Below are 15,576 nucleotides of genomic sequence, written 5' to 3' on the forward strand. Positions count from 1 at the left end.
TACAGCAACTTTTGGAAGAAATCAATTGGATCAGACCAATTCTGGGGATCACAAACAATGAACTTTCATCACTTTTCAATCTGCTGAAAGGAGACTGTAACATCAAATCCCCCAGAACTCTCACGCCTGAGGCTCAAGACGCCCTTGAGAAGATTGCCAAAGCTCTTGAACAGAGACAAGTGCATCGCTTTGCAGTGATGCAACCATTTTTCCTTGCAATTTTAGGAGAAAAGATACAACTTTATGGTCTCATATTCCAATGGGACTCATCAAAAAAAGACTCTTTGTTAATAATAGAAAGGATTTTCTTACCCTACAGATCTCCCAAAACAATTTTCACCACATTAGAAATGGCAGCCCAGATTATAATCAGGTCCAGAACCAGATTGCTAACAATGGCGGGCAAAGATTTTACCTTCTGTTGAAAAAATATTATCTTGATTGGGCATTGCAAAAATCAGAAGACTTGCAAATTGCATTGTTAAATTATTCGGGTATTTGTTCAAGTCATTTTCCAGGTCATAAGCTGCTGCAGACAAAATTAAGCTTCAGAGAAAAACCCATGATAAGTGAGGTGCCATTGGATGCAATAACATTATTTACCAATGGTTCAGGCAAAACACATAAATCAGTCATAACTTGGCAGAATGTCACCACAAAAAAATGGGAATCAGACATCCAAACAATACAGGGCTCACCTCAAATTGTAGAATTAGCAGCAGTGGTCTGAGCATTTCAAATGTTTCAAGAACCCCTCAATCTGATTACAGATTCAGCATATGTGGCCAACATAGTCAAAAGAATAGAAGGGTCACTTTTGAAAGAAGTAGATAATGAGGATTTGTACTGTTATCTTGTAAGTATGCAAAGAGTATTGCAACAGAGAAAACATAAATATTTTATCTCTCACATCAGAGCACATTCTTCCCTTCCAGGATGTTTAGCAGAAGGGAATGCACGAGCAGACGAGCTGACTGTGATAATTTCAAACAACTTGCCGAACATTTTTGAACAGGCAAAACTGAGTCACGCGTTCTTGCATCAGAATGCATAGGCACTCATGCGCACATTTTACATTTCTGAAGATCAAGGAAAAGCCATCATAAGCACTTGCCCTGATTGTCAGCTTGTGCAACCTCTTATTTCTACAGGAGCAGTCAATCCAAGAGGATTGCAGAGTCTGCAACTGTGGCAAACAGGTGTCACAAAATACCCATCCTTTGGGAGATTCAAAAATATTCATGTGTCAGTAGACACTTTCTCAGACACAGTCTTTGCTTCCCTGCACACAGGTGAAACAGCAAAGCATGCATGTCAGCATTTTTTACAAGCATTTGCTTCATTGGGTGTTCCTCAAGAAGTCAAAACAGACAATGGTCCAACTTACAGAGGACAAACTCTTGATACATTCTTAAAAAATTGGGGTGTTCGTCACAGTTTTGGCGTCCCTCATTCTCCCGCGGGCCAGGCCATCATTGAGAGGACACACCACACTTTAAAATCTCTTTTAGATAAACAAAAAAGGGGGGAGGCAGAGGCTACGCCTCAGATGCGGTTGAACAAAGAGCTGTATGTTTTAAATTTCCTGAACAGCTCCTTCGCAGAACTTGCTCCACCAATTGTCAGGCATTTTTCGAACAGTACCCAGGCGAAACTAAGGGAGAATCCTTTAGTTTTGATCAGAAATCTAGAGACAGGGCAGATTGAAGGCCCATTCCAGCTAATAACCTGGGGCAAAGGGTATGCTTGTGTCTCCACAGGTGCGGGACCAAAGTGGATTCCGGCAAAACACGTGAAACCATATCGAGTCCAGAAACAAGCAGGCTGTGACCCCGGGAGCACAGAAGTGAGCACGCAGATGTGAACCAGTGTCAAGATTGCAGTTGATGTCACAGACATCAGTCATCTTTTTATCTCACATGCAAAATTTGTGGACTGGGGTCTTGTGAGGGAGGGTTGTGTCGGGATTTGCAGATTTTTGCGGGGGATAAGCATGAAGTTCAAACAGGTATCGTGCTTTTGTCTTGTCTCTTCGCTGGTTGCTTTAAGCAATGCGGTCTTGCCAGTGAGTCAACCAAGGGAAGATGTTTGGGAGACTCTGGCCAATGCATCGGGTCTGGATACTATTTGTTTGACTCACTCAAGGCTGAAAAAACAATTGTCCACATGTTTAGTCGGTTTACCGGTAGACGAATGGCCAATTCCAAAAAATATTCCTTTGAAAGTGTCATGATTCATTTTGAATCCGGTGGATGGTTGGGGTGTTTGGGCCAAATTTCTCCCCAAGGCTCTTCATGAACCTCAAGAATTGGAAATTCTTGGCTCAGTGAAGATGAATTTTTGTATAATATTTAGTCTTCCTGGGTCAAAACAAAGTAAAATAACAGATGTAACCCCAAATCATGTCATATATAAAAATGAAACATCTTGGTGCAATCTCACAATGGTGATGGTCACACCATCCAACAAGATTCCATTGAAATTACCGCAAGGAATCTTCTTCATTTGTGGGGACAGAATTTGGTCTGCCATCCCGTCCAGTGTCAAAGGTGGTCCATGCAGCACTGGGAAACTTTCTTTGCTAACACCCAACATGACAATGATAAGAGAACAAAGACGTAAAGGGAAAAGATCTATCAGTCAATATGACTCCAATTGTGATGATGGCTTTAGTGCTTGGAAAAAAGGCCAGAGATTTATAGCAGCTCTGCTTCTGCCACAGGCAGCTGCAGGAGCGGCCTTGAAGCAATTGGACCAATTGGGGTGTTGGTTGAATAAGCATTCTCATTCTACCTCTCTCGCACTGAGCAATTTGTTAGCTGATGTTCAAGGTGTGAGACAGGCGACTCTGCAAAACAGAGCAGCAATTGATTATCTTTTTTTACTGCATGGACATGGATGTGAAGAATTTGAAGGAATGTGTTGCATGAATTTATCCGATCATTCAAAATCTATTCATGAAAGCATGCAACAACTGGAGGATGGGGTGGCCAAACTCGGGGAAGAGAATGGATCATGGCTGGATGACGTGTTTAATTGGTTTAATCTCGCTGCAGCATGGAGAGAACTTGTGAAGATAGGTATATTCGTCCTGATTGGCATCATTGTTCTTTTAATATTCGTGCCATGTCTACTTCAGTGTATCCGACGGATGATGAATGAGACTGTCAGAGGAGTGTTTTTGGTTCAAACAGAAGGGGGAGATAACAATACAAGAACCTGAAGACCAAAAAAATCCCGTGCGTCTGCTTTTCCTAACAAAGTACTGCTTCAAGGGGGTTTCCTCCTGCCAGGGGAGCCCTCAGGGAGTTGCCCGACGTGGGGCCCGCAAAGTCACATTTACACCATTTACAGATTCTCCAGGGAACTGGGGATATAATCCACTTAATAAAAAGCTTTCAGTCTCCATTTCAATGCAGACAAACTAAATTTTCAGCCACAAAATTAATCTGCATTGCAACAAATTCACTGGAGAAAGCAATACAAAATCTAACCTCTTTGGGTAGTTTTTATCAGTTCTTTTTTTGCCCCTGAAATGACAATTCCCCCAAAGCCATGTGACTCCTACATAAAAGCGAAGTGGCCTGAGCCACAAGGTGTCAAGTACCGCACGAGAAATTTTAAGCTTTCCATTCAATGTATCCTTAAGTCTAAAGACAATGAGTATGTCTTGCTGGTGGAAAAAAAATTCAGGAGATGTGTCAGCTCTCCTCTTCCCACATCTGCACCAGCCTCCATAGCAATGTTTTCCCTCAGCTGGTGATATATATGAAATAAAATCCGAGTCTGGTGTCCACCTCCACAACCACCATCAGACCCAGAATTTGTATTTTCAAGCTTCACAAAAGCCAAGAACTCAATGGGGCTGAAAACCAACTCAATTCACTCTCATTACCCATCTTGATATTTAAAATACGTGGATAAATGCCTCTCCTCTCACCACTGAGAGCCTTCTCACAGGATAAAAACTTCAGAACTGAAGCAAACTCCCTATTTAGCTGGAAATGTAACGAGTGTTATTATTATTATTATTGCTATTTCCATTTTGCCTATGAGAAGACTGACAGGCAGTGGGACCCCAAATTTAGCACAGCAGTTATACTTACCATCCTTCTCTTTACTTGTGGCTGCAAATTCCCTGGTATAATTTAGTGGTTACCAAATGCAGTTCAGCCTGGTACCACCTCTTGTAGTCTGCAAGGACCTGCCCAGAGCTTCATAGCTAGTCTACACATCCATTTCAAATGGCAGTAGGTCGGAGTTTGTCAGCACTATCTGTCTATGAGAAAATCTGAGTGTGACATTGGTCTCATTGACCAGCTGGGAGCTCATTGAAAGCTGGGAGAATGGGACAAGGGGATACAGTCAGAGAAATACTGGTGTGAAGGTTGCTCAGACACCTTAAGGACTGCCATGTGTGGGGACATGGAGGCTGTGCAAAAACCACATGCCTAGAAGGGATTCTGCACAGCACAATGGGGTCCCAACATAAGGAGGATGTGTATCTGTTGGTACAATTCCAGAGGAGGTCACAAAGATTCTCAGAGGGCTGGAGCACCTCCGCTATGGAGACAGGCTGAGAGAGTTGGGGTTGTTCAGCCTGGAGAAGGTGGCTCTGGGAAGACCTTAGAGCACTTTCCAGTACCTAAAGGGACTACAAGAGAGCTGGAGAGAGACTTTGGACAAGAGCATGGCGGGATAGGACAAGGAGGAATGGCTTCAAACTGACAGAGGGCAGGTTTAGATTAGATATTAGACAGTAATCCTTGACTGTGAGGGTGGTGAGGCACTGGCACAGGTTGCCCAGAGAAGCTGTGGCTGCTTAATCCCTGGCAGTGTTTAAGGCCAGATTGGATAGGGCTTGAAGCCACCCAATCTAGTGGAAGGTGTCCCTGCCAACTGTCTTTAAGGCCCCTTTCAACCCAAACCATTGTATGGTTCTATGATGGGCAGCAGCTGCTTGTTATTGGTACCTGCACATCCCCTGGCATCCCCCACCAGTGTTACAGGGAGAAGTGCTGGTCCTGCCCTGGTCTGACAGATAAAAGCAAGCTTTTGCAGTCAGGAAATCACTTTTACATTCTAAATGTACAAAATTAAACACATTACAGTGGGGAAAAGTGCTGAATTTGGACAGTTGTAACGAGGACCTTAGGGCTTTAGTTTGGAGATGTGACAAAGCAGATTGATGAAAGTGGAAAGAAATCTCAAACAAATGTATACTATTTAAATAATACACCATTTTATTTTGTCTTAAAATAGTTTAACCTTTATGCTACAGACTTGTCTCAAAAAACAGAAGGTCTTATATTGCACCATATATATTGCAGTTTTCAGATTGCTCATCACCCTTTCAAATTTGTTAAGAATAAGAAAAAATATGTAGCGTTTTAAATAAAAGAAAACTTGCATCAGACTACAATGCATGAACTGTTTAAACAAACACAGTGCACAATTGGAGTAAGCTTGGTTAGGACACAGTTGTTTTTATATATACACAGAAGTCACATCAAACTGAAAAACAAGAGCATTAGCTTGCATTTTTCATAGAAGGACTACAAATGGATTTCTGCAACTTTCTTCACAACTGATGTTCAAAAGACTTTGTGAAACAGGAAAAAGCAGACACAGTATGTCACTGTTTAAGTTACTGTTGCAAAATGTGTGCTAGTCCACTAAAATAATGGCTGAGTTGTGTGATTAAAATGGAAGGAGAAAAGAATACTACTGAATATAGTGCCCAAATAGCACGGGGCTTTTCCCTACTGTAGTGTGAACGGGCTCCATCCACACTCCTCTCCCTACCTCTTTCCTTCCCCCAGAGAAAGAAATCGGTCACTAGAAGCACCACATACATTTTTCTGGCCATGCAATATACTTATAATAAATGTTTTAGAAAGCTTGAAATTGGAATATCAATCCCTTACCTAATTGTTCTTTAAAGTGCCGTCTGAGCTGTTCTGCTTTTTTTTTTTTTTTTTTTTGCCTGCAGATAAAATTATTGGAAGCCAAATAAAATTTATAAACCAGCCAACACAAAAAGAAAACAGAACTTCCCATGTCCTCATTACTGCCTGTTCAGCCTCAAATGGCAGAAAATCTGATGATAGAGCTGTACAAAATTCCCACTAGAAACAACAGGAATACAAAGAAATGTTTCAATTACACAATAGACATTTAAAGTGAATACAATCTTGTAAAGTCTAATCTTTGGTTTTTGCCTTGAGAAAGGCTCAAAATGACAGGTGAGTGGCAAGAATTTCCATATACACTACAGAAACTACAGTCTGCTAAAGTAAGTAGTTTCGCTGATTTCAGTAAATATTCTGGTCGAAAGTGTTTCCTGAATCATATCTGAAAAAATAATTCCAAAACTAGTATAAGAGACATGACCTAAAGCCAGGAAAATAGTACAGATCTATTTTAAAAAATAATAATAATTAAAAAAATCGCAACCTTAAGTTCTAATCCTGCAACACCTTTTAGGACAGAGTTTTAAGCACTTGAACAGTCCATCTAGTTTCAGCAAACTGTCCCTGATGAATGTTACACAGCTGCTAAAGTGCTTTGCCAGACTGGGATTTTGGAATTTGTTTGCGGTTGGGTTTTCTTTTGAGATGGTGAATGAAGCAAATAAACAACAGTAGAAATCAGGACTGCAAGCAAAATGTTTCATTTCTCTCCTACTCCAGGCAAGACTCTGATTTAGGCAAAAAAATTCAGCTCTATTTAAAAAAGAGAGGGATGCTGGGCCTTTTTATTACTTTTCTTTTTCCTGTGCTTTTGCCATAATCATCTGCTAGTAAGTCACTATTATTACTATTTTAAACAATAACAAGACATGGTAAATGATCAGTGAAACACAGTAGTCAGAATACTCAGAACTGAAGAGTGCAAACTAGAAATTATATTGAAAATAAAAATGCTTAATATAAAAGCTGTTCAGTGCATATGTTATGGGCCGTTTGCATTAAAGACAGTCCCTCCTGCTGGTAAAATATCCAAATCAGTTTAGGTAAAAATACTCTTGGCCCAATTTTCAGAAGTACTGAATACCCCCAGTTTCACTGAAATCAGTGAGGACGCAGCATTTCTCAAAACCACTGATGCTCACACAGCAAAACACTAACTTCTACTAACAAACTCAATATACTGATAAACTAAAAATGTTCTGAAATTGGAGGTGAGAAAGGGCGGATGGACATAAGTCTACACAGTTATTTCTTCAGATTAACACGCACATGTTAGAAACTGTAGATGTGTTTTAAATTTGGTACTGTTAGGCTTTAATTCTGGGATGAATCCTTCTTTGAGAAGGTAAAACCATTTAAAATTATATTGAAATCATACTACATTCTTATGGAAATGAAAAAGATAATGAGTTTGAATTTTGTAAAGCCAAGAAGGGAGCTTCTGAAGTTGAAACTTTAACAATGAACTTCTGTGCCACAAACGGGAGAAGAGGTGGGGACAGAAACAAAGGTATGCTGCATTACAGTAGATATTTGCGTCTTGTATCCTCATCCAAAGTGAGGTCTACTACTTCTGGGGGTGAAGACCAGTTCTGTTGGGGAGTCACTGCTGTCCATGATTGTGTTTGGTGACTGTTAATATATTGTGAGCTTGAGTCATGCTTCCAAGAAGACACACTCTGAATCACACCTCCCCTGGGATGCACATACCTGTAACAAGGCAAAAAACCACAAAGGATTAAAGTTACTATTGAATTCAGGAGCAAGATTCTTAATTGCAGTGTTTTATCTCTTAGGCATCTTGTTAACATGCCCCTCTCTAAAATGTCCTTGTGGATTTTCCATTTGTAGAGTCCATCACATCTTAAATACCCAGTAAACAAAGCTGAGACTAAATTTAAACTTGGTGGTGGTGGTGGTGATGAAATTATTTTTAAAAACTGAATTCTGCCAGTGGGTATAAAGTGATATTCCTTACAAAATATGTGCATGGATCTCAAGGATCTTGAAGAGCTCTGTCCTATTATGTGTAATACCATTCATTATTGAGAAGCATAGTTTCCTGATAGCACTTTTACCTGCTGGACTTAAAAAGAGAAAAATTTTAAGTGAGGTTGGATGAGACAAAGAAAAGCTGTCTTTCTATATGAAATCAAATCCATGTTAAAATAAGGAGGCAATGATACTTTCATTACAGTAATAAAAAAGAAAGCTTGTCAATTTGATTATTACAGCCATTACATTTGAAATTTCTTTTGGTCTTCTTAACTAAAATTACAATAATTCTGAGAAATGCTCACTGATAACAGTACAGCCCAACTTCAGCAAAACAATGAATCTTTCAGTGATTATAGTCAATGAGACTAAATAATGTATTTAAAGATAAACACACACTCAAGCGCCTTGCTGAAGCAAGGTACATATCTACTTATTTGCACAGTATTTTTACCTATTACATTCATAGTAGATATGTTATGATTGAAGTACAAGCTAATAATAATTAGTAAAAAAACCCAATACAATGAAAGACCAATTTTGTTATATGATAAAGTGATTACAAGAATTTACTGGAGTATTTAAGATGATAGTTTCCACCTGTAAATCTTAAACAAACACTAGGAAAACTTGATACCTAGTGCTTCAAAAACTGGTTTGCCTCATAAGCACTGATGGTGGTTGCACACATAAGTAGGAAGTGTTTTGGCTGCTGGGGTAAGCTTTTCCCATTTCTTTGTGAATGTGCATGTACTGTATTTCAGGAACCTAAATTTTATGTGTTGCTCAAATATCCCTGACATTTATGTTTTAGTTATTTTTTTAATTTATTTTGAGGTCATGCAATTTATTTTCTCCAGAACTACTTAGGTTATGCTCATGTCTCTTGGTTCTCGTTAGCGTTTCATGAAATAGAATGAAAAATCTCATTCGCTGAGCTGTAACTTCTCTGAATATAAATGTCTCATTGCCTTCTCAGATACACTATTTATTTTTGGATGTGATGCTTTGATATTTAGAATGACTTTTTCATTACTTCTTCACTCTTAAAAATACATACTTAAAGTATGTATCTATGGATATTCTCAGTTCAGTCAGAGACAAAAGGAGAGATTTCTACCAGGCTGAGCCTGGGAAAGAGTTCGAAAGGAATGTAAATAATTCACTATCTCTCTTGTTGTTCACATTGTTTATAGATATGTTCTGCTATTGTGCGTCATTCACAGGGCACCAATGGTGTGAGACGTTTTTACTTTAAGACCAATGAAATTGGTCTGCATGATGTTCTCTATAAAAAAAGCAATGTATTTGAAATAAATCAGTTCAGTTCTCTTCTTGCCTTCTGACTTGGAGTCTTCTTTATTCCCATCCTGCCTCAACGGCAACACATATCTACAAAGAATTAGCAATAAGAGACTGGAACTCTAACAAATATATCTGATTTCTTTATTTTAGGAAGAAATATTTTTAAGCATAACTGGAAAAAATTAAACAAACTAAAAAAATAGTCTTGGTGTCTTAAGTAGATGCCAAGTAATATTCTAATGATGAAAAACTGCACCAATATGTTAATAATCTGATAAACTACAAATGATGGACAAACTCCAGGGTGTCATGACTCACACCAGTCCAATAATTGTCATTAAATGGAATATGGAGCATGATAAAAACCAGTGTGAGCAAGAGAACAGAATCCAAACACCATGCTAAGCATGTAAAAATACTGATCAAAAACCTAAACTTTTTCCAAAAGACAATCCTGAAAGAAGCCCACCAATATTTCATAACTGCAGGCCTAGACCTGCAAGAGAAATACAATTCTAAATAGGATTTGAGCAACTGAAACACGTGAATATTTAACAGACCCAGTAAAAACTAGTCTGTGGGAGATGATAGATGGTTACATGAACAAAGGAAAGCACAGAAGTGTGCTTTAAGTCTCTTTGTTGAAATTATTTCAGTCCATATCTACTAAAACTGATTTTAAATGGCAGTTCTGCATTTACTTCACATTTCCATTCTTGTACACAGTAAATATTATTGAGGCAAGAGGCATGGAAAGTTTCTGAATAGGGGACCTCAAACAGAAGGGTTGTGCATGCATAGTGCTAGACAGATTTACACAAACTAATATTGGAGGACAAGTCCACGCTGCTTATTATTGGCACAAAGATACTCCAAGCCCTGGGTCTGCTGGATAAACAGTCAGGAGAGCTACTTCCTAAGGAATTAGTATCTTCCAGAAGAGTTAGACACTCAAGGACTTCCATTATTCTAAAAGCAAAGACTAAATCTCTTCCTTCCGGACCTTTAAATTTCCTTTTTTCATATTCAACAGCACTGGACTGTGCCCATACTATCTGTACAGTTTCCTGCCTGGGAAACTGGGTCCTACACATCTTCCTTCTTTCACCAAGAAAGATGTGGCGAAGGGACAACAAAGAACAGCTCTGCTTTGTTCCTCACATGCTTTTTCTGACTCCAAGCATCCACCATATCCACCAGGCAGCAGACTAGTTTTAGAGGGACCTTGTCCATATACTGTTTTAACTTGCTTTTATTCCACCAAATTGGCACTCCATACTATATGCAAATGCCAGTCTTGTTCAACTGCTTCGTAATATCTTAAGCCAAGGAAAGATCATAGACTAAAGATGAAGAGTAACATTCAAAAAATGCCTAGTAAGAATAACACCTGAAGCACAGGTGGACAGCTTTCTATCTGAGCTTGAGACAAACCTCTGGTTTCATTACTCCCCTCTATTTTGGGGATTTGAACTCTTTTGTATCCTGAAATAAAACCAAGATTTGTGAAGATATGATTTTCAATCTAAAGGGGTTATCTTAAGATATAAGCTATTGAAAACTTAATAGCATTTTTACAACTACTGATTAATTAAAGTGGAAGCTGATTAAATGCTTAAAGGTAATATTTGAAAGGAAACAAGAACCTATAAAAATATTTTCATTTCATTATTTGCATATTCACACTATGCCTTTAAAATCTGAATTCCTGATGTCTATACATTTGGTATTTCAATATTTGGTACTTTAATAGTACATATCTTTAGCCTGTTAATGTTTGATATCAAATCACAAGCTTAATAAGAATACTTATCAAGTTGGTAATGTTCTAAAGAAAAATGCATTCTGATATCACCATGACCAGTGGAATAGACAAAACGAGTGCAACATTTGCTACCTTTTGGGCATCAGTCATGGATGGATAACCACAGCAGTGAAAGTCAGGATTTTTTTCTTTATTAATTTTGGCAATACAGATATTCTGATAAAATTAAATAAATATTAGAACAAGAAAAAGGAATTCATACCTGGCATGTTCCTGAACTCCAACAATCTCTACTTCACTATCAGAAGAGGCGATATTAATTTCTTCATTGATCTGGGCATTACTTAAAGATATTTTGTCACCTGCAAGGAAGCCTGGATCCAAATGACCTATAGATGGGGAAAATGCAAATACAGCCAATGTTTAACATCTTACATAACTCAGAAATCAGCTGAAAAAGGAATTTCCCAAGTGAACAACAAAAAAATACTGAAACACTGCAAATGGAAAATCTTTTTAGATTAAGTTATCCAACTTTCTGTTTATCACCCAATACAGGATGACAACTGGATTTATCCAGTCTCAATAGCTCCAGTGATGGTGTTATCACACAAATGTGAACCAAGTCCAATTGTTGCATCAAGAACATTCAATGTAATTAGGATTTCCAGCTGTTACTTTACGACAATGCTGAGTTAGACTGTGCCTAAACCCCTTTGAAATAAAGAAACAAGACCATCTAATGCAAATAAATCAAAGTCAGTGATACTGTGACAAATAAAGCCTATAGGCTGGACATAGATATCATACACTGAGTAAAATTTTCTTTTTTTTTAATAGGGGAAGCCAGTCAATGAAAAAAAAAAATAATAAACCCATCAATTTCTGGCCATGCTTCTTCACACATCTGCTCTAACATTATTGGAAAGACTTTTAACAAAAATCCTCTGTTTTTCTCAAATCCCATATACAGCAGTGTTTTTTTAAATTACAGTTCCTCAATGATATCCAGTTCCTCAGTCTGTCCTCTCTAAATACCAAGAAGGTTCTTAACCCCAATTAATGAAGCTGTGTTGGGACATATTAAATAATATTTTCAAAGAAAACACAAACTAGACCAAATTATTTCTTTTACAGTAAATACATTATTTTAAAAATCAATTTAAAATAAGATTTAAATTGAAAAAGATAACTTCTATTTTTAAAAATGTTGTTTTAGGGAACAAAAAAAGACAATTACTTCTACTGTCTCTTTAGCAGTAACCTGGGTGATGCTGGGCAGCCTTGAAACAGATGACACTACCTACTCCTTGGGAACCACTCACTCATCTGTATTACACACGGGAAGAATCAGTAGTCAAGCAGGAAATTTGAGAGAAGGTGAATATATTATGTATATCTAGCTTGAGTAGGCATCTCTTCAAAGATGAGAGGATATAATGGTTTTACAGTGATGGAAAGTTTAAGACCAAATGAGCCCCTTCCCCCTTCCCTCCCTCATGACAGTGGAGGGAAGAAAAAAACCAAAAAATGAAACTACAAGAGGTTAAAAAAGGTTAGAGCCACAATTTTACTAAATAATGCGGGGATTGCTGGACTCCAGGACGGTTTGGATGGGTGGTGGCGAAGGATCTCTGAGGCCCGGTCTTTAGAGCATATGGTTTATTGTAAAGGATGAAGGGCCCTGCTTAGAGTTGCTAGCCGCAACTCGTGGCAGGCCCAGGGAGAGCGGGGGGAGAGAGAGAGATGGTGCCAGGTGGGTGTCCCAGCAGGAAGGTCCGAGAGAGAGAGCGTCCGGTCCCTCGGCCACACCTTATCAGGGGGCTTCAAGGTGGGCTGGGACAGGACTTGGGCCAATGGGGTTACAGACATCTGATACTTCAGGGGAGGGTTACAGGTATGGGATGAACCACACATTGGGGGGTGAGACAGGACATTCCATTTGACCTTAGGATCTATCAGAAAGGGGGGATTGCATTACTGTTTTCGAGATGCTCAGTGATTAAGGTTTGGTATTTCAAACCTCGTTTTCATCTCGATATCTGTATTCTCTGATTCTTTTGCCAGGCCATCATATTTATAGGGCCTTGCTATTTCATCTTCCCCAACAAATAAAATATCAATAAACACAACAATAAAAAAGAAAATTGTACAAAAGAGGGAGTGGTTTAACCAAAAAAAGCAAGGTGTTGACGATGTTTTGGGGTTTGCCTTTTCTTCTTTTATATGTTTTCTGTATTCTTCGCACATATATTTGTAGCTTTGTAGTCTATTGTATTAGTGGCTAGTTTTCCCAGTACTTTTCCATGGCCTTTCCCTAGGCAGGAAGACAAAACAAATTCCAGAGCTCCAAGCTCCGGGGGGTACAAGGCCGCTATGCTTTCTTGGTTCTTCCTGGGAACCAAGATTGAGAACAAGTCTTCAAGATACATTTTCATGGACAAAGTAAGCTACTGCCAAGGGGGGAATCCAGAGAAGGGGCTTGACCTGGGGGGGAATTGCATCACCACTTGTCCTCCTAATTGTTGCTTTTTATCAATTATGCTAATTTCCTAAAACCTATAAAAATGTACTCACCCCTGGGTGGGTGGGCTTTTGTGGACATCTTTCCATAACTGCCCCTGAAGGCCTTCAAATAAAGATCTGCTCTTATATTACCTCCTGTCCTAGGGTGACGTTATGATGCTTGTATCCCCAATCGGGTGTTCTGTTTATGCTGGATATTCTATTCTCTGCCTTCAAGACTGGCTTGGAGAGTGAAGGAGGGGAGAAGAAGAAGCACGGAGTTTTGTTATCAGCCTGCACTCACTCCTCCACAGTCTGCTGGAACACAAAACTCCACTGTGTTGTCTGGGCAGGGACGGGGCAGAACACAGGGCTCCTTTGCTTTTTAGTTAGTTTAGCTAGCTGAGGCAGTCCAAGTTTTCCCTGGACTGGTTTTCTTTCCCTTTTCTTGGATCCGTTTGAACCTGCTCCAGACTGGGACCCGGGGAAACATCGAGAGCTCTCACTTTGTGTCCTACCGGGGCCTACTCTGGGCAGCAGCCTTTCCCAGCGCTGGAGGGACTGGTAACAGAGCGACCACTCCCAGGAGAGACTTTCTGAATTTGTCATCTCTTCAGAGCAACTAATGAGTTTTGTCACCTGGTATTGTTCATTTTATGTGCTGAGGAATGCTTTGCCTGTTTAAATAAACAGGTTTTTTTTCCACTTTTTTCCGAGGAAATTTTCCCGAACTGGTTGGGGGGAGGGGCCGTGTGGGTTGGCTTTCTGGGGGGGCCCTTTTTGGAGGTTTTCTCCCAAATTTGCCCTAATCCAGGACACCTCCTTACTAAAAATATCTCAAGTTTCATTTTCACGCTGAGAAAAAGGCAACAATATCATATGGCCTCCCTGGAACAAAGAAAAGATGGCAGGGACTTATGGAGCAATTCCAATGGGGGATGGGAGGTGCTGGTGCTACCTGGAGCAGCTCCAGATTTGCAGTGGAGGGTTTCCTGCTCTGTCACTGCAGCAGTGACAGTGGTGGTGGCAGCGAGTATCTCTCCCTGCTGAGTTCAGTTTGACACCAGGTTCCTGCACTGCCACTACCACTGGGGGTGTGTGTGGGGGGTTGGTTATGCCACCTTACTGCCTTTTCCTACCACCTCACTGGGCTCCTTTTCGGCTCAGCTGGACTCCCTCTTGGCTTGGCCAGACTCATTTGAAATCAGTGCCCTTGCTCCAGGTCACTTTGCCACCCTGAAGGGGGGGAAGAACTGGTCCTATGGTGAACTGAAAGCTGCACAGCCCTGGCTCCGTTGGTCTCAGCTGCATCACAGAGCTGTCACTTCAGCACCAACCCCCGGGAGCAGCGCCGATGTCTCTCCTCAGCCCCTTGTTCTGCAAAAACATCCTGGAGGGATGGGAAATGGGGGAAAACAGTGGGGTGTGGAGTGCTGGGGTCTGCAGGTCCTTTAGCTGGAGTAAGCCAAACAAAAATGGCCCCCATTCCATTTCTGGTCATGGCATTTTCCCTGCCAAAAGCACACTGTGTTAGTTTAACACAACCTGGCTTTTAGTGGGGGCAGAGGAAGCCACAGAAGCTGCCTCTGAGAGACAAACTCCTAGAAACTTCTACTATGTCCAGTAGAGCCAATCCCTGAAGGTAGTGATGATGGACATATTGGCTGGCCCAATTAGAGAAGTTGGGAATGCCTCTGTGATAGCATATTTAAGAAAGAAAAAAACATGGGAAGATCTCTTTCTTCCTTGGAGGGATGGGTACGTGCCAGTGCCCTCCTGGCACTGAGAGCAGTCTTGTGGCTGGCACTGGGGGCAGCTGGGGCCAGGAGCAGGCACCCGGCCGTGGCCATCTCAGGGCTGGGAGCGGCGGCACAGCATGGCTCGCAATGAACTTTACTTGCTTAGCTACTTTTAACCACCCGTGCAGTAGACAGAAGAGCAGGGCCGGCAATAATAACTTCTCCTTTTCGATGCCTCGCATGAAGAGAAGCGCTAAATGGTGGCCGGCACCACCTGCTCGGTTCTGGAGGGGAC

General features: G+C 40.4%; 1 protein-coding gene across 1 annotated transcript in view; it reads right to left on the reverse strand.

The window, feature by feature from the left end:
• Positions 1-5,997: 5,997 nt before the first annotated feature.
• Positions 5,998-15,576, reverse strand: part of LOC128822770 (protein C18orf25-like) — a 78,389-nt gene continuing 68,810 nt past the window's right edge. Inside the window, exons 4-5 of the mRNA XM_054004580.1 lie at positions 11,300-11,426; positions 5,998-7,682 (exon numbers count right to left, since the gene is read on the reverse strand). Of these exons, the coding sequence (XP_053860555.1) occupies positions 7,493-7,682; positions 11,300-11,426 (317 nt within the window). The 3' untranslated portion in view covers positions 5,998-7,492. The remainder of the gene's footprint in view (positions 7,683-11,299; positions 11,427-15,576) is intronic.

The sequence above is a fragment of the Vidua macroura genome, assembly GCF_024509145.1.
Source record: "Vidua macroura isolate BioBank_ID:100142 chromosome W unlocalized genomic scaffold, ASM2450914v1 whyW_random_scaffold_74, whole genome shotgun sequence".
NCBI classification, from domain to species: Eukaryota; Metazoa; Chordata; class Aves; order Passeriformes; family Viduidae; genus Vidua; species Vidua macroura.